This window comes from Schistocerca serialis, chromosome 6 (genome assembly GCF_023864345.2).
Source record: "Schistocerca serialis cubense isolate TAMUIC-IGC-003099 chromosome 6, iqSchSeri2.2, whole genome shotgun sequence".
Lineage (NCBI taxonomy): Eukaryota > Metazoa > Arthropoda > Insecta > Orthoptera > Acrididae > Schistocerca > Schistocerca serialis.
The window spans coordinates 634,588,003-634,604,335 of NC_064643.1; the positions used below are offsets into that span (position 1 = coordinate 634,588,003).

Consider the following 16,333-nt stretch of genomic DNA (forward strand, 5'->3'; position numbering starts at 1 on the left):
CAGTTTGCAAGAAACCTAGAACATGCACTGTCTTCCTCATTCTTTATGTACCGTCTTCCTCAGTCTTTTCTCGCAACTTTCAAATTTCATGATGTCTCAGTTGCGTTCGTTGCATCACACGCTTGAAGAGGCATAACAACGATATCGTTGTCCATCTTAACTTTTGTAAGTAGGCTGTTTAGGTTCTTATATTGGTAACGCCGCCGCCACATAGCGCTCTGTATGTAAATCACTGGCTGTGCTGTGTGCAGTCTGTGGCTAGTTTGCATTGTTGTCTGCCATTGTAGTGTTGGGCAGCTGGATGTTAACAGCGCGTAGCGTTGCGCAGTTGGAGGTGAGCCGCCAGGAGTGGTGGATGTGGGGAGAGAGATGGCGGAGTTTTGAAATTTGTCATGAACTGCTATATATATACTTACTTACTTATCGCGAATGGACCCAGAAGGATCACGCAAAGCTTTCTGACGTCGTTTCTTCCATACTTCTTTCATTCGTTCTCCATGTTTTCTTTTTCTTTCTTCTGTCCATTTTGTTCCTGGTCTCTTTAGTGCTTCCTTCTCCGACAATACAATCCACTTTTCCACCTTATTTCTAAAAGTTTTTCTATCTTTGACATCTTTAAGTTCAATATTTGCTTTTTGTAAATCTAATTTTACTTGGCTAATCCATGGTGTTGTTGATTTGACTTTTTCTATGTAAGTGAGAATTCTGTTGGTGAGTCGTGTGGGGGGAAGTCTAGTGACATGTCCATAAAATTTTAATCTTCGCCTTCTTATGTCTGCTGCCAGGTTTGATATAGTTTCTGTGGTTCTTCTTGATTGTATCCGGTATCCTTCTTCTGTTAATTTTGGACCTAAAATCTTTCTCATAATTTTGCGTTCTTCTTTTAGTATTTTTTCTAAATCACATTTTGTGTGGAGTGTGAGCGTTTCACTAGCATATAGTGCTGCTGGCTTAATTACTGCGCAGTAGTGTCTGATTTTTGTGTTCGAGGAGATGCATTTTTTATTGTATATATATATATATATATATATATATATATATTAAGGTAAATACATTGTTTGTTCTCTATTAATATCTTTCATTTGCTAACTATCCCTATCAGTAGTTAGTGCCTTCCATAGTTTGAATCTTTTATTTAGCTGGCAGTAGTGGCGCTCGCTGTATTGCAGTAGCTTGAGTAGCGAAGATTTTTGTGAGGTAAGTGATTTGTGAAAGGTATAGTTTAATGTTAGTCAGGGCCCATTCTTTTGTAGGGATTATTGAAAGTCAGATTGGGTTGCGCTAACAAAATATTGTGTGTCAGTTTAAGGACAGTCTTGTATAAAATTTTCTAAGGGGACGTTTCACTTTGTCTTCACCTGTAAGCCGGCAGTTCGAGCGAGCCCGTTGAGTCATATTCCTTTCTTCTATTGGCTCTTGACAGAACAGCCCAGTAGCGGTTGTTTCCAGGCTACTGTATTACAGTATGCGGCACACTTTCAAAAACGCAGTTATTAGTGTGGTGTCTGTTGCGATGATAACTGACTTTTGGCCAACATTTAGTTGGATCGGGCTATCAGGGAACAGTGCCCACTTACAGAGAAGGGCAGCCAGCATTGTGACACGCTTTCTTGCCTCTCGGCCGATAGTAACGGAAATGCTCAAAAATTTCAACTGGCAAGTGCTTGGAGGAAGATGTGTATTATTTAATCCAAACCCACTTGGAAAATTTCATGGTCCCAATTCTAGAATGAAATCTACCAATGTTCTTCAGTCCCCTCAATATCATTCCAAGCGTTAGTCCTGTTAATATTCTGCTGCTTCTATAAAGTCACGGTAGTATTATCGAAATAATAAAATGTGTAGAAGTTAATTGGGTCAGAGATGAGAAATGGTAGAGGAAAATTAGCTGAGGAAATGGTGAGAGATAAATCAATGGAGACAGAAAAAGAGGAGTCAAACGACGAAAACTGGATGCTGACGACGGGACAGATAATTGTTCGTTGATGGACAGAAGACAGCCAGCGCGGATACATTGAGAGGAATAACTTTGATCTTATTTCAAATGGAGCGTGTGTTTTGATCAGACGCGCGATGCTAGGTAGTTTGTTCCAGGGGCGTGTGACTGAAATAAAGGAGATGCAGAGATACAGCCAAGATGATGGTCGGAGCAGATGTTGTAACAGAGTTACGAACTGATATGGGGAAAGAGGTAATGAGCGGTTCATTCTCAGGAATTTCTGGCCGATATTTGATATTAGTAGATTGTATGGTAGTGAAACATGGACTGTGGGAAAACCGGAACAGAAGAGAATCGAAGCTTTTGAGATGTGGTGTTACAGACGAATGTTGAAAATTAGGTGGACTGATAAGGTAAAGAATGAGGAGGTTCTGCACAGAATCGGAGAGGAAAGGAATATGTTGAAAACACTGATAAGGAGAAGGGACAGGGCGATAGGACATCAACACATGTTGAAAATAACAAACGTTCAATAACAAACAGTCACAAAGATATTTTACATATCCTCAACAAAGATAACGACACAGATCGTCCACAGTGTTTGCTTACTATTATTTCGCGCAGAGGGTGTTTTGTGTATGTAATTTGAAACACTGTTTGCTATAAGCTGTCAGCTTACATAATCTGAAACACTATTTGCTGGAACCGCACGACCGCTACGGTCGAAGGTTCGAGTCCTGCCTCGGGCGTGGATGTGTGTGATGTCCTTTGGCTAGTTAGGTTTAAGTAGTTCTAAGTTCTAGGGGACTGATGACCTCAGATGTTAAGCCCCATAGTGCTCAGAGCCATTTGAATCAAATAATGGTGAGTCCATACTCCAGTTTTACACTGCGTAACTTACGGCTCTGTTAAATACGTAGTAGTTCGTTACTATCATATATCTTATATAAATTACTTGACACAAATAAACTTCAATTTTTCAATGAATACTTTTCAAATTATTTATTGATTTATTTCCGCAAATTCGTAGAAGTTATTTTAAAGCGAAGAATCAATCATTGATGTAAACTAATTATTGTTATTTTTTCACATTGGCCAACTACGATCACGTAACAACTTCAGTTCCTCTTCTTTCCTTGTTGTTTTCTATTTCTCCAGCACTCCTTCACTTTTCCCCACGTTGTCTTATCCTTTCTTCTGTCCTTGTTGTTCCTGATTTCTTCCTCGTTGAAAGTCCTCTAAACTTAGTATTTTATTCTTAAAAACGTTTCTGTATGTTATTTCCGACTTTTTGTGTTGTTTCTTTCTAATTCGTTTCTTATGTCTGTAATTCATGCTATTACCGATTTCTTCTTGCAGAAATACAGGAATATTTGTTTCATGAGCCTGTTCCCATTCATTGGTAGATGTGTCCAAAAAAGATTAATCTCCTTAACCATTACTTCTGATATTTTCTTTATATTTTTGTAGATCTCATCATTATTTCTCATTTCCCCGTCATCTGTAGTTTCTATTGCACCCTTTCTTTTTTTCAACAGTCAGTCTTTTCAAGTACATCTATTCTGCCCAGCTTATAGTTCATTGTTAAGCATTCACAGCCATACAAACAATCAGTTTTTCTAGATATTCATTTCTTGTTGCACCATATCTTAACATATGTTACCAATTTGTCAAGTCTTACGTCTACTGCAAATTTTTATAGTTCATTCTGTTGTTTAAGGTATTTAAGTATACCTATTCGCTCTATTTTGCCTACTTGGGGTTCTATGAATTTTGGTGCATTTTTATGTTTATACTGTTGAAATGAAACGAGCGTATGGCATCGTTGGGCGGGAGGACCCACCCGGCGAAGTTTGGCCGCCAAGTGTATGTCTTACTTCAGTCGACGCCACTTTGGGCTACTTGCGCGCAGGTGATGTGGATGAAATGATGATGAGGGCAGCACAACAGCCAGTCCCCGAGCGGAGAAAATCTCCAACCAGGCCGGGAATCGAACCCGGGCCCGCTTGCATGGCAGGCGAGCACGTTACCACCTAGCGAAGCAGGCGGACTTTTTATTGTTATTATTTTTGTATTCAAACATCTATGCATCTATAATGTTATAATGTGGATGTACACCAGCTTTTTGTAGACTTTAAACAGGCCTATAATAGTGTTAACAGGAAAAAGTTACATGACATCTTAATGGTGGCCGGCCGAAGTGGCCGTGCGGTTACAGGCGCTGCAGTCTGGAACCGCGAGACCGCTACGGTCGCAGGTTCGAATCCTGCCTCGGGCATGGATGTTTGTGATGTCCTTAGGTTAGTTAGGTTTAACTAGTTCTAAGTTCTAGGGGACTAATGACCTCAGCAGTTGAGTCCCATAGTGCTCAGAGCCATTTGAACCATCTTAATGGTGATGGAATTCCCAAGTAAACCTATCAGACTGGTACAAATGACCCTCACCAGCACAAAATGCCAGGTAAAAGTAGAAGGAAAAGTTTCTAAAGAATATGAGGTCACCCAGGGGTTAATACAGTGTGATGTATTATCGGCGCTACTCTTCAACATAGTGTTGGAGAGAGTGGTGTGAAGGGTGGAAAGTGATAACGGAGGTGGCACTCTGCTTAACCATATGCACCAAATGTCGATGATGTGAGTACGCTGTCTAGAAGTTTGAAAGAAATGGAAGAAGGATTTGGGAGACTGAAAAAGAAGGCAGAACAGTTGGGACTAGTACGCTGTCTAGAAGTTTGAAAGAAATGGAAGAAGGATTTGGGAGACTGAAAAAAAAAGGCAGAACAGTTGGGACTAGTACGCTGTCTAGAAGTTTGAAAGAAATGGAAGAAGGATTTGGGAGACTGAAAAAGAAGGCAGAACAGTTGGGACTAGTACGCTGTCTAGAAGTTTGAAAGAAATGGAAGAAGGATTTGGGAGACTGAAAAAGAAGGCAGAACAGTTGGGACTAGTACGCTGTCTAGAAGTTTGAAAGAAATGGAAGAAGGATTTGGGAGACTGAAAAAGAAGGCAGAACAGTTGGGACTAGTACGCTGTCTAGAAGCTTGAAAGAAATGGAAGAAGGATTTGGGAGACTGAAAAAGAAGGCAGAACAGTTGGGACTTAGAGTAAACAACACAAAAACACAGTATCTCTTTGCTTCAAGGAAAACCGTTGTTAAAGAGAAATATATTAAGTTGAACAGTGGCAATTATGAGAGATGTGAGAAGTTCCAATACCTAGGAGTGCTGGTTACGGATGATGGCAGAATGAGAGAAGAAATAAAATGTAGGATTGGTGCAGGAAATAGAGCTTACTGAGCCCTGATCAAGATCCTTCAGTCACGTAGCCTGACCAGAAAATCGAAGGTGACTGTCTATCGAACGGACATAAGACAGGTGGTAATTTATGGCTCAGAAACATGGACAATGACTGTAGCAGAAGAAGAGCTCTTGAGAAGATGGCAGAGGAAAATATTAAGAAAGATTTTTGGAGCCGTGTATGAGGCGGGGCAATGGAGGATAAGGAGAAACAAGCAATTGGAAGAACTGTATAGAAGTCCTGACTTTGAAATTAAGTGTAACAGACTTAGATGTCTGGACCATGTAGAGCGAATGTCGGAAGATCAAGCAGTCAAAAAGGTTTACACAGGAAATCCAGGTGGCAAAAAGAGCAAAGGGAGACCCCAGAAACGATGGCTGGAGGATGTGGAAAATGATTTAAGAAGGTTTGGAGTGAAGAGATGGAGGAAACGAGCAGAAAATCGTCAGGATTGGGCTGTGTTCACCAGAGAGGCCAAGGCCCTCATGGGCTGTAGCGTCAAGGAGTAAGTACGTATGCATCTATTAATTAAATTTCTCCCTCCACATTTTTCTGTGTGTATGTGAAGGTTAACCTCAGCAACTACTGCAGGGATTTTGATACAGTTTTCATTAACAAACAGACTGATTTACTAGGCAGGTTGCGGACACAGTAGGTAGGCGTAAAGCTGCACCACTACAGTGCCAGGCCGGTGTAAGCAGCCGCTATCTACTAGGAGAGAAGCACGACCTGACACCTGCTCCCCAAACAACTCGTGACGCAGGACGTATCAGATATTAATTGGATAAGAACTTATATTTTGGTGCAGGGTTAATGTTTAAGGGATGTGAAGAGAAATGAGCGAAAAGGTGCCAGAGAAAACGCAGTTCGTACCAGACTTGTGCTACAGCGTGTGGCCGCAGCTCGTGCCGAACCGGCGCTGCATTCGGGCGGACTGTGCGGCGCAGTGGCTCGCAGCTCGCACCGTCAGCACAACATGCCGCTGCGAACGCCCATTACAAATGGAACAGACGACATTCGTGCCTCCTGAGAACTTCCTGGTGTGCGCTGCTTAAACCGTTTAAGTTACATGAGAGCGATAATATTTAGTTACCTAAGGTTTTTCTCTGAATTTTAACCACAACTCTACGCAGTGGCACGTAAACAAAATTACCACTCACTCCAGACAAGCCGTTCGGCCGTAGATAGTTACAAGGGAAACTCACCATCGCTGCTCCCCTCCCCGTCACCCCACCCCCCACACGCCCCTCAGATTTGGTGGTAAAATGGCCCAGTGGACATCCTATCAAGAACTGAACACAAATCAAGTACGAAAATAGGAAGAAGGTGTACTGAACTGTGAAAAAAGAAGCAAACCAGGAACAGTGAACGGTCCAAGCTCGGCTCGTGCAATATCACATGTATTACGAGAACTAAGGAGTCGCGCTTGTGTGCTCGCGGTGATGGACTGTGAAGCGGGAGATTCGCGTTCAAAGCTCCGTCGGACCACAGCTTTTGACGGACTCCTCACAGCGCAGTCTTACCACTAAATCTCAGAGGCGGGAGATGAGCTGGCGAGTTTCCCCTGTTAGTGATGCTCAGACGAAGTCAGGGCAGGTCGCTATTTTATACATTTTATTGTTCTGTTATTCAAATCGTAGGCATTTGCGGCAAGTTAAGAGGCTGTGGGGTGTGTGTGGGGATACCCAGTAACAAGACTCTTCCTGCCAACCCTGGGTTCGTGCCTGCGCAATTCCGTTGGTTGGACGATATTCATTCTGACCCCCAATCTCCCCATATAGCGTCCTGCAAGAGAAGAAAAATTAAGGAAAAATGCTGTTTAACGTCATAGTGGCGACCGCATCGTTAGAGGCAGAACACTAGTCCAGGCGAGGTAGGGACATAGAAGGAAATCGGTTGATCCTGGTTCAAATGGCTCTGAGCACTATGGGACTTTACTTCTGAGATCATCAGTCCCTTAGAACTTAGAACTACTTAAACCTAACTAACCTAAGGACAACACACACATCCATGCCCGAGGCAGGCTTCGAACCTGCGACCATAGCGGTGCGTGGTTCCAGACTGTAGTGCCTAGAAGCCTAGAACCGCTCGGCCATCCCGGCCGGCGGTCGAACCTGCCATTCGCTTTAAGCAGCATAATTAAATCATAAAGAACCTAAATCTCGGTGCCACACGAGAATTTGAACTGCGATCTTCAAGGATAAGAATCACTGTAGTAACAACACCATCAGCTCGTTCCATAGTGTCTTTCAGGCAGAAATGAACCGCGTTAATTGGTTTTAGCACGAATTATTCTCCAAGAAAGACATCATATAGGCACGCGCTCCATTCTCAAACATGTTACAAGAGAATGCTGATGGAAATTTGCTGTGCTTTAATTGTACGTGCGGCAGAGCTTCTTCTCCGAGTATTTGGAGAAATTTCCCTTGAAAGTAAGGGATGGAATATATTCGTCAAAAGACAGCAGTTCCAGACCAGTGCTGCTGTAGGCCTACCTCACTTGAAATCTCGGATGGCAACCGCAAGGGCCGCAGCAGTATCGGTGAATGGCTGCAGAGAACATTTGACTTTTTCCCAAACTGTGTTCCACGAGGAGTGAGTACGTGCTCCGCGAGTAACTATTAATAACATGCCGGTTTTTCTTTTCCGACATTTTTGACGTCACTAATTACTTTTTTAGTTTTATTATGATTTCTGTGTTGATAGTTATGATGTGAAACTGAAGAAATTACTGAATAAAACAAGCTTTTCTCACTTTTTAAAAAATTTGTTAATCTTCAAAATAATCTAGGTATTCTACCAAAGTACCAGGATTCTCAAAGTGTTCCGTCACAGGAGAAGTTTGAAAACCCCTCCTCTAGACTATTATTGAAGACCCAAGTCTAGAAGTGAAAAGTGAAGGTGGTGTAGGAATCTCTCGTTACGTTTGAAATATACAAATCGGACCCTTCCCTTTGGCGGGAAAATATTTCCACTGGGGAAAGTACTGGCGGGATTGAAGCTGTAAAGGCTGGTCGTTATTCGTGACTGGGTGGCTCAGTTAGTTGGACCATTGCTCGAAAAAGGAAAGGGTATGAGACACAACTTCTGTCCCTCAGGAAATTTTGTATCTACAACACTTAGAAGATGCGACAAACCCACTAAAGAGACAGCCTACATCCTCTCCTGGAATATTGCTGCGCAGTATGGGATCCTTACCAGGTAGGATTGACGGAGGACATCGAAAAAGTGCAAAGATGGGCAGCCCGTTTCGAGTTATCGCGCAACTGGGGTGAGAGTGTCACTGATATGATACGCGAGTTGGGGTGGCAGTCACTGAAACAGAAGCAGTTTTCTTTGCGGCGAGATTTATTTACGAAATTTCAATCACCAATTTTCTCCTCCGAATGAGAAAATATTTTGTTGACACCCACCTACGTAGAAGGAAATGATCATTATAGTAAAATAAGAGAAATCAGAGCTCGAACGGAAAGACTTAGGTGTTCCTTTTTCCCACACGCCATTCGAGAGTGGAATGGTAGGGAAGTAGTATGAAAATGGTTCGATGAACCCTCTGCCAGGAACTTATAGCACCGAAAGTCTGACAGATAGTCATATAGCATTGAAAAGGAAATTAAAAGAATTTCTTAATGGCAACTCCTTCTACTCATTAGACGAATTTTTGGATATAGTAAGTGGGTAATTTTCCCAACCCGCACAAAAAATATTAAAAATATTAAGTGTCATGTAATATTTTGTGTAATGTAATATCTTGTATAGACACCTTTTATTAACCTGACACGTTCTACATCATTACGAAGTGTCGTACTCATGATCAATGGAACAAGTACTAATCTAATCGTACGTGTGAATTGCAGAGTAACCATGTAGATGTAGATGTAGTGGTAAAATTCGTTAAAGTTAACAGAGAATTTTTTTTAGCTAAATCCGTTGCAAGAAATTACTGTCAAAGATATAATGACAATACCTGCTGATTTCCTACTCATTCACTAACTGTACCTCTGGTTTAAATGAGAATCCATTCACTACTGGCACACAGCAGTAAGAGAAATGCAAACTCGAGAAGAACTTTAGACAACTGTTTGTTCCCAACACGGAATCGCGCACACCTACTTGGTAAGCTGTCCGCTCTCCTCGGCGGTCCTATCTGATACTACGCTCAGGAGCAGAAAGCGTACCAAACATCTGGCTCCGTCCCTTCAGAGCTTTCTGTACAGCTCTCCAGCAGCCACACTCCACACTACGTACCTCTGCTTCTTCGTCTCATTGTGATTTACCACTTCTGAAAAGACGTAAATACGTCATGAGCGTAAACAGAAGACGATGATGACGACAACGACGACGAAGGGATGGATATCAGAAGGCCTTTCTTATACAGTCAGTCCTTAGTTTCGGTACGTAAGATACATATCCCGTGATTCCTACTAAGGACGTTTGTTCAACCTAGTCCTGTATTCATCCTAACTGAGCCTGATAATCGGTAACGTAAAAGTCACCGTTGGCTGGGAGAGCGCCGCAGGGTTGTCCTTGCGCACACAGTGGCATCTTCCCTTCCCGACGTGTGTGCAGTGTAGGTGACAGTTTATTGTCATGTCTGCGCTGTTGACAATCATAAGACGGAGAAGAGAGAAGAAGAAACCTGTTGCTGCTCTGTAGCCTGCTGCTGACATGTAGCAGCTAGAGAGCAGCCAAGCTCGACGCCCACATTCGAAGGACGGACGGCCGTCAACACTCTCGCGTGCCCTCGCTGCACACACACTATGGAGAAGTTTGGTCGAGGGGCGCAAAGTCTGATGATGAGGAACTCTACGCCGTTGAAATAACGGCACTGACAGTTTCTACGCAGCCTTCTGTAGAGCAGTCGAGTGACACCCTACAAGCACACGCGGCTGCAGTATTAAACTTACTGAAGTAAGCATCGTCAACGCATCTCGTTTCCATGTACAGTGGAGCCCATATGGAACAAGCTGATGGGACAAGCTTCTCAGCACTCTGCACTCAGTTAAATGCCGAGCTGCTTTTAGAAAGAAGCCGAAGCAATGTCTCCTGTCACCCCCTTAACGGTTCCGCAAAAATTAACGCCTATCGTCACTTTTCCCTCTCTCAAACAGTAAAGCATACGCTCTTATCTTCACCCATCGCGTCAGGCAATCCACTATTAAAATTTTTATTTTTTCCCCAACATCACTTTACGTAAATGAATGCTGCTACGGTTTCTTTACGGCCAAATCCCCCCCCCCCCCCCCACACACACAAGAATAAAGAATACAATCAGAGGCAGACATAATTCTCAGGTGGACATGAGTGATCAAAGAAAGGGCTACAGCCTTGCTGACGTATTCGACTGAAGCCATTCAGAGAATCACGTGTATGAAATCCCCCTTTTCCGATCAGGTGTGAAGCATCTTAGCCAATGTGCCATTTCCTAAATGAAGTTCTCAGAAAATCAGGAGTATTTTTAGAGGTTCTGCTTCGATCTGACCTGAAATTAACTGTAAAAAATTGAGATTGCCTTATGAATGGAAGTGTGGAAGTATTAGCTCCAGTAACGCAAGAAGGATCCCATACAGTCCATAATGAGAGTGAAGTTTCGCCCCATCTGCCTACCGCGGTTCCTAACAGTAATTAAAAGTGGCTCGAACCGAACATTGCACCGTGCGAATCGGGACTCTAAGAGTGGAGTCTTTGTAATGCGATACTTCGTCTGCCTAACAGCCCACTTACGCGACACAGCGTATGTAAGAGAAAAGTGATTTACACACCATCTGCCCACATTAAGCTGGTTTTACTTCCTTATTTGCATGTGTTTTAGGAACGCAGAAGCAACCACGATTAACAGCAAACAGTCGTCTAGGAATGGTGCCAATCTAGTTCTTCAGTAGTTTCTCTGTCAACAAGAAAACTGATGGCAGACACAACGGTAGACTTTTTTTTTAACCTCACTCAGTATAATCGTACACTTGCACACGAGAAAGTATCTGCCGATTTGAGAAAGTTGCGGGTGCTCTACGTATTTTGATACACTGGCCACAAACGAATACGGACGTGGAACACAACAGTATTTTTCTTTGGCCTGCCTTAATGTATAGTGCTCGGTGTATTAAGAGGCTTCCGTTACAAAAGTGATTCCATCAGATAATATTGAAATCATTACATCGCCATTCTTAATGTAATTAGAGCAGACAAGAGGAACTTTGGTGCATGGGTTGACTGCAGACTATCTGAAGTCAGCCGTCACAAACAGATTTTATGTTTTCGGTAACACAGTTCCATTTAGTCTCTGCTCGTAATCTGAACTGTTGCCTATAGTTCGTCCATTGTATGTTTCACACATGGTACAAAACATAGTTTACCTTCAACTATGTTTAAAATAATGTTTTATTAACCTCGAATGCATTGCCACTGGTGGCCTAGCGGTAAAGCGCGTGCCTGTGCCTAGAAACCGAAAGTCGCGGAATCGAATACCGGTCGAACAACGGATTTTTCAGTGTGTATTTCAACTTAGCTTTCAGCCCTCAAAGATGTGAGGAGTCGCCAGCAACGGCAGGTGTTTCGGATTCAGGGTTAAACTGTAGGTCCCCTTCCTCCTGTTGGATACCTGGCATAGGTTAGGGACACGCGCAACGGAAAGACCTGCACCAGGCCACCGGGCCACACCAAATCGATATTATTATTACTATTATTATTATCATCTCCAAAACATTTTTCGAAGCCAAGTTTCAGCACCAACACTTCAGCTTAACTCAGAGGGAATTCATTGCGATGGAACCACACATCTGTGAATGGCTTGCAGCTGCTTCTTCGTTGACACCTAAACAGTAGGTGTGCAGTGTCTGCGAGTGACTGTCACTGCGTACAAACTACAATAAAAAGGAGCAGTACACCAGTCACACAAACGCATTTACAATCCAATGAAAAGTGCTCACGGCATAAAGCGATGCAGTGGTTTCTTTTTACAAGACTAATGACTACATTTGTCATTTTATTTTCCATTTGACTCTCTGTCATTGGTAACCAAGAAACACATACACAATAACAATGATAAAAATTGTTTTCTGCTATATCTTCAGGAATAGCATACGTTGTGTACATTGATAACAAAAATCGTCGTTTTCACCGTACTATTATCACTCATGTAATCTAATACAGCAATCTGCACAAAATGTTTTCAAACGTGGTATAATTAGTTATCTTGCGCGCACTTTTACTTTCGTTTCTAAGGCAAGTCGAGTCGTGAAGCCGTAATATGTTCGTCTGTGAAAAAAATAAATAATTCTGCGTCACTTATAAAGTTTTATTTCATCCACTGAGCCTTTCGAAGATTAACCATCATCATCGTCAGGTGGGAGGCAGCACTTGCGTGGGCGTTCTTAGCAGCAGCCCAGCCTCTCTGCCACCTCAGATGCTGCTGCATGGAACCACCAATGATAAACGTTAAGAAATTAATTCATGCGATCAGGCCGAGAGGACCGCATGCAGTTCCTTAACATTAAGAAGAACTATGTAAAAGAAGTCTTGCACCTGATTATGAAGGTTAACCATCAGAATATGTAGCGGATCAAAGTGAAACTTTTTTATTTTAAATAACAGTCCTTACAACATATCCCCCAACAGATCTCACTGTCGTTTCTGTGCCATGTTTATATCGGCAACTGACGCAGTTATTGTTTTCTTTAAGCTGGATTTCATAGCTTCTACGAATTTGATTCCATCAAACCTGAAGACTTACCGTCAAAATCAGAAATTTATTAATAATTATAAAGGAATTGCTTCAGCTTTTAAACTACTGTCAAGTGACATTTTCACACTCATCTACGCCAACATTTCTGTACGGACCAATTTTTCAGTTCTCGTGATCTGTACACAAATCTTCTCGACACCCATGCATGCGCAAGTGTCACTAGAGAGTAGCTTAAAAGACTAAATTGGGCTTTATAAAAAGTCAATATTCTTTTTTTGGGCAAGAAGTTTACAGGCCCAATGGAACCACAGCTAGAAACATGTACAAAATGGTGCAGTTTTAATCATTGGTCGACAAAGCATTCTCCACCGGATTTATCAGTCCCAAGTAATGAATTGCTCAGCAGATACGCCAAAAAGGGCACCAGACGTGAACACGACGATGGCCTCGTATGATGTGTTTTCAAGAAATTCTGTGCACTCGCCAAGAATACTCTTGGCCCAGAAGAGGACGGTTAGTCTGTACGGTGTCAGTTGGCGAACTTCATGAAAACCGTTGTTAAGGTGTCTAGGAAGACCATCCCTATACACAGATTCCACCATGGGATTTGTTGCTGACAAGAGTGACACAGTCAGAAGAAACGGAAACATTGGTTCAGTGAGAAGTAGGTGGAAAAATGATACACACCTGGATAACACCTCCCCAAGTATTTTACTCAAAGGTGTGTTCTATTCAACAGGTTTCATTTTCAGTACGCTTCCAGCGGAACTGATAAAATGGAGTTACAAACCACAAGTATTCAAATGCAAATTGAAAGGTTTGCTTGCGGCACACTCTTATTCTGTGTAATGAGTCATTCTCTGTAATGTGTCATTTATCATATATTCCCGATTTTTTTTTTTTTTTTTTTTTTTTTGCAACCACACCAAAGATGAAGAACAGGACCGAAAATGTAAGTACAGAACATTCACCACTGCTGTTCTCTGGGAAAGTGGTTCAAAATTAAAAGCTGTAAACAAATTCTTCCAACTTATTTGCAGATAACATGGTGTCAAACCGTAAAAAGGTATAAATGCAAGCCAAACTGTACAAGAATGAAATTCCAGAATGAAACATCCCCCAGGCTGTGGCAAAGCCATGTCTCCGCAATTTCCTTCCTTCCAGGAGTGCTAGTTCTGCAAGGCTCGCAGGAGAGCTTCTGTTAAGCTTGGAAGGCAGGAGACGAGGTACTGGCAGAAGTAAAGCTGTGAGGGCGGGGCGTGAGTCGTGCTTGGGTGGCTAAGTTGGTAGCCAGCACGGTAGCTCAGCGTGCTTGGTCAGAGGGTTCTGGGAACACCGGGTGCTGTTGGCTCTTTCTCATTTTTAGACAGTACCCGATTTTTGGTATTACCTCAACGAACGACATTGTGCGATCGTCAACAACCCTAAATACAGGCAATATTTTTCTAATTTTCTTTGGAGAGCATTCCATAATCCGCCACGCAGCTGGATTATCGATGACATGAGAAGATACCCATAGCACCCCTTTACAGTTCCCTTTTTTTACGAGATTGAACAACAACGGAAACAACACAGCATCGAGACGACAGTCATCGAAAAATTCGCAGCGGGCTATAGTAGGGAGGATCCTTATGTCGTACTTATGTCGTAATGGGACGACTTCCTATCATTCTGTTTATGTAGCCGAAAAGGAACGGCTTTCCTTTATGGCTTTATATATATATATATATATATATATATATATATATATATATATATATATATATATATATATATATAAGTTTGGCTTATATATATATATATATATATATATATATATATGTGTGTGTGTGTGTGTGTGTGTGTGTGTGTGTGTGTGTAAGAAAGAAAGAGGGTTAGCTACCCTCTGTAATGAAAACCTGAGTGAACGGATCAACAAAGAACCTGAACGGCTGTCATCGGACGTCCGCCAGGAACAAATTCATCGACCAATATGGAGCAAAATGAGATTTTTTTTAAAAAAAAAAAAAAAGAAAAGAAAGTTCGTAGAGCAGTTGCGCGTGGAAGGCAAAGGTCCCGAGTTCGAGTCTCTGTCCGGCACACAGTTTTAATGTGCCAGGAAGTTTCAAACTGGACAAATCCACTTTGAGAATTAATGTAGCCGCAGGTGAGCAATAGAAACAAAAAACGCACACGATATGGTTTTTAAGCCATAAACAGTAAAAACCCCTACGAACTTTGTGTAATATTTTTTACAGAAATAAATCGTTCCCCTCAGAAGATAACGTGTAAGTGTTGACAAATGGCTGGGTAAACAGGAATATGAAATACAACGTGTTTTGCGAAATTTGTTTACAAATTTTCTGATCGCCATTCTGTAATCTATGTACAGAGTCGTTCGATGACAACTAGCTCTGACCAGCACGGTCCCACGGAACTCGATGAATAAATAAACAAATACGTCCCGCTGCTTTTAATCGGTACAGTACGAGTGGCCTTTCAGCAAGCAGACGTGCGCCGCCTGTGATATTCGGCACTGTTGTGCCATTACTGTAAATAAACAGAGTCGCGGACAACAGGAGGCGGCAGTGCACGGCAGACGTGCGGGTGGTACTCACAGCCAGGAGGCGCCGGCCAGCAGTGGCAGCACCAGCGTGGTGAGCAGCGGCAGCAGCGGCGGCGCCCGCATCTCGCTGCTACATGTCTGTCTGTGCGGCGGCGGCGGCGGCGCGCGACTCACTGGCCGGCCGCCTCCTCCGGCTGTCTGCGCGGCGCGGCGCGGCCCGGCCTCACCCCCCACCTGGCAGCGCCCGCACGCTCGCGCTCACGCTCCGGAAACGGGAACACCACAAAGGGCGCCGACACTACTCCCCCCCCTCACCACCCAACCGTAGCAACACCCCCCCCCCCCTCCCGACAGCCACGGAGTCTCTGACCCACCCTGGATAAACATCCCGCTCTGCCGACACACACTGCACTCCACGCCTCGCGTATCTTCTTTCGCCTAATAACGACCCGCCCATCTGTAATCCTACTTCAGAGTGTACCGAATACAAACAAGTTTGCGCCAATTAAAAAACCTTGAAAAAAATAATCCCGTGTCTCAGAGTAATCCCAAATCTTTAGGGTCATCATTACGCATACTCTAGAGCGGTAATCCCGATCATTCTGAGACCATTACACCCTCGGCCGCCCCTAGTGCAGTTAGATATTAGCTAGCCTTACCCGCCCCCCCCCCCCCAGCCCGCCCCCTTAAGCATCAACATCAGCGCATAACTGAACTTCAGAACGAAAAAGAATTGTTGTTGTTGTGGTCTTCAGTCCTGAGACTGGTTTGATGCTGCTCTCCATGCTACTCTATCCTGTGCAAGCTTCTTCATCTCCCAGTACCTACTGCAGCCTACATCCTTCTGAATCTGCTTAGTGTATTCATCTCTT

General features: G+C 43.1%; 1 protein-coding gene across 1 annotated transcript in view; it reads right to left on the reverse strand.

Annotated features, from left to right (window-relative positions):
- Nucleotides 1-15,621, reverse strand: part of LOC126484521 (protein Wnt-5b-like) — a 606,999-nt gene extending 591,378 nt beyond the window's left edge. The window contains exon 1 of the mRNA XM_050108069.1: nucleotides 15,514-15,621. Within this exon, the coding sequence (XP_049964026.1) occupies nucleotides 15,514-15,584 (71 nt within the window). The 5' untranslated portion in view covers nucleotides 15,585-15,621. The remainder of the gene's footprint in view (nucleotides 1-15,513) is intronic.
- Nucleotides 15,622-16,333: the final 712 nt, after the last annotated feature.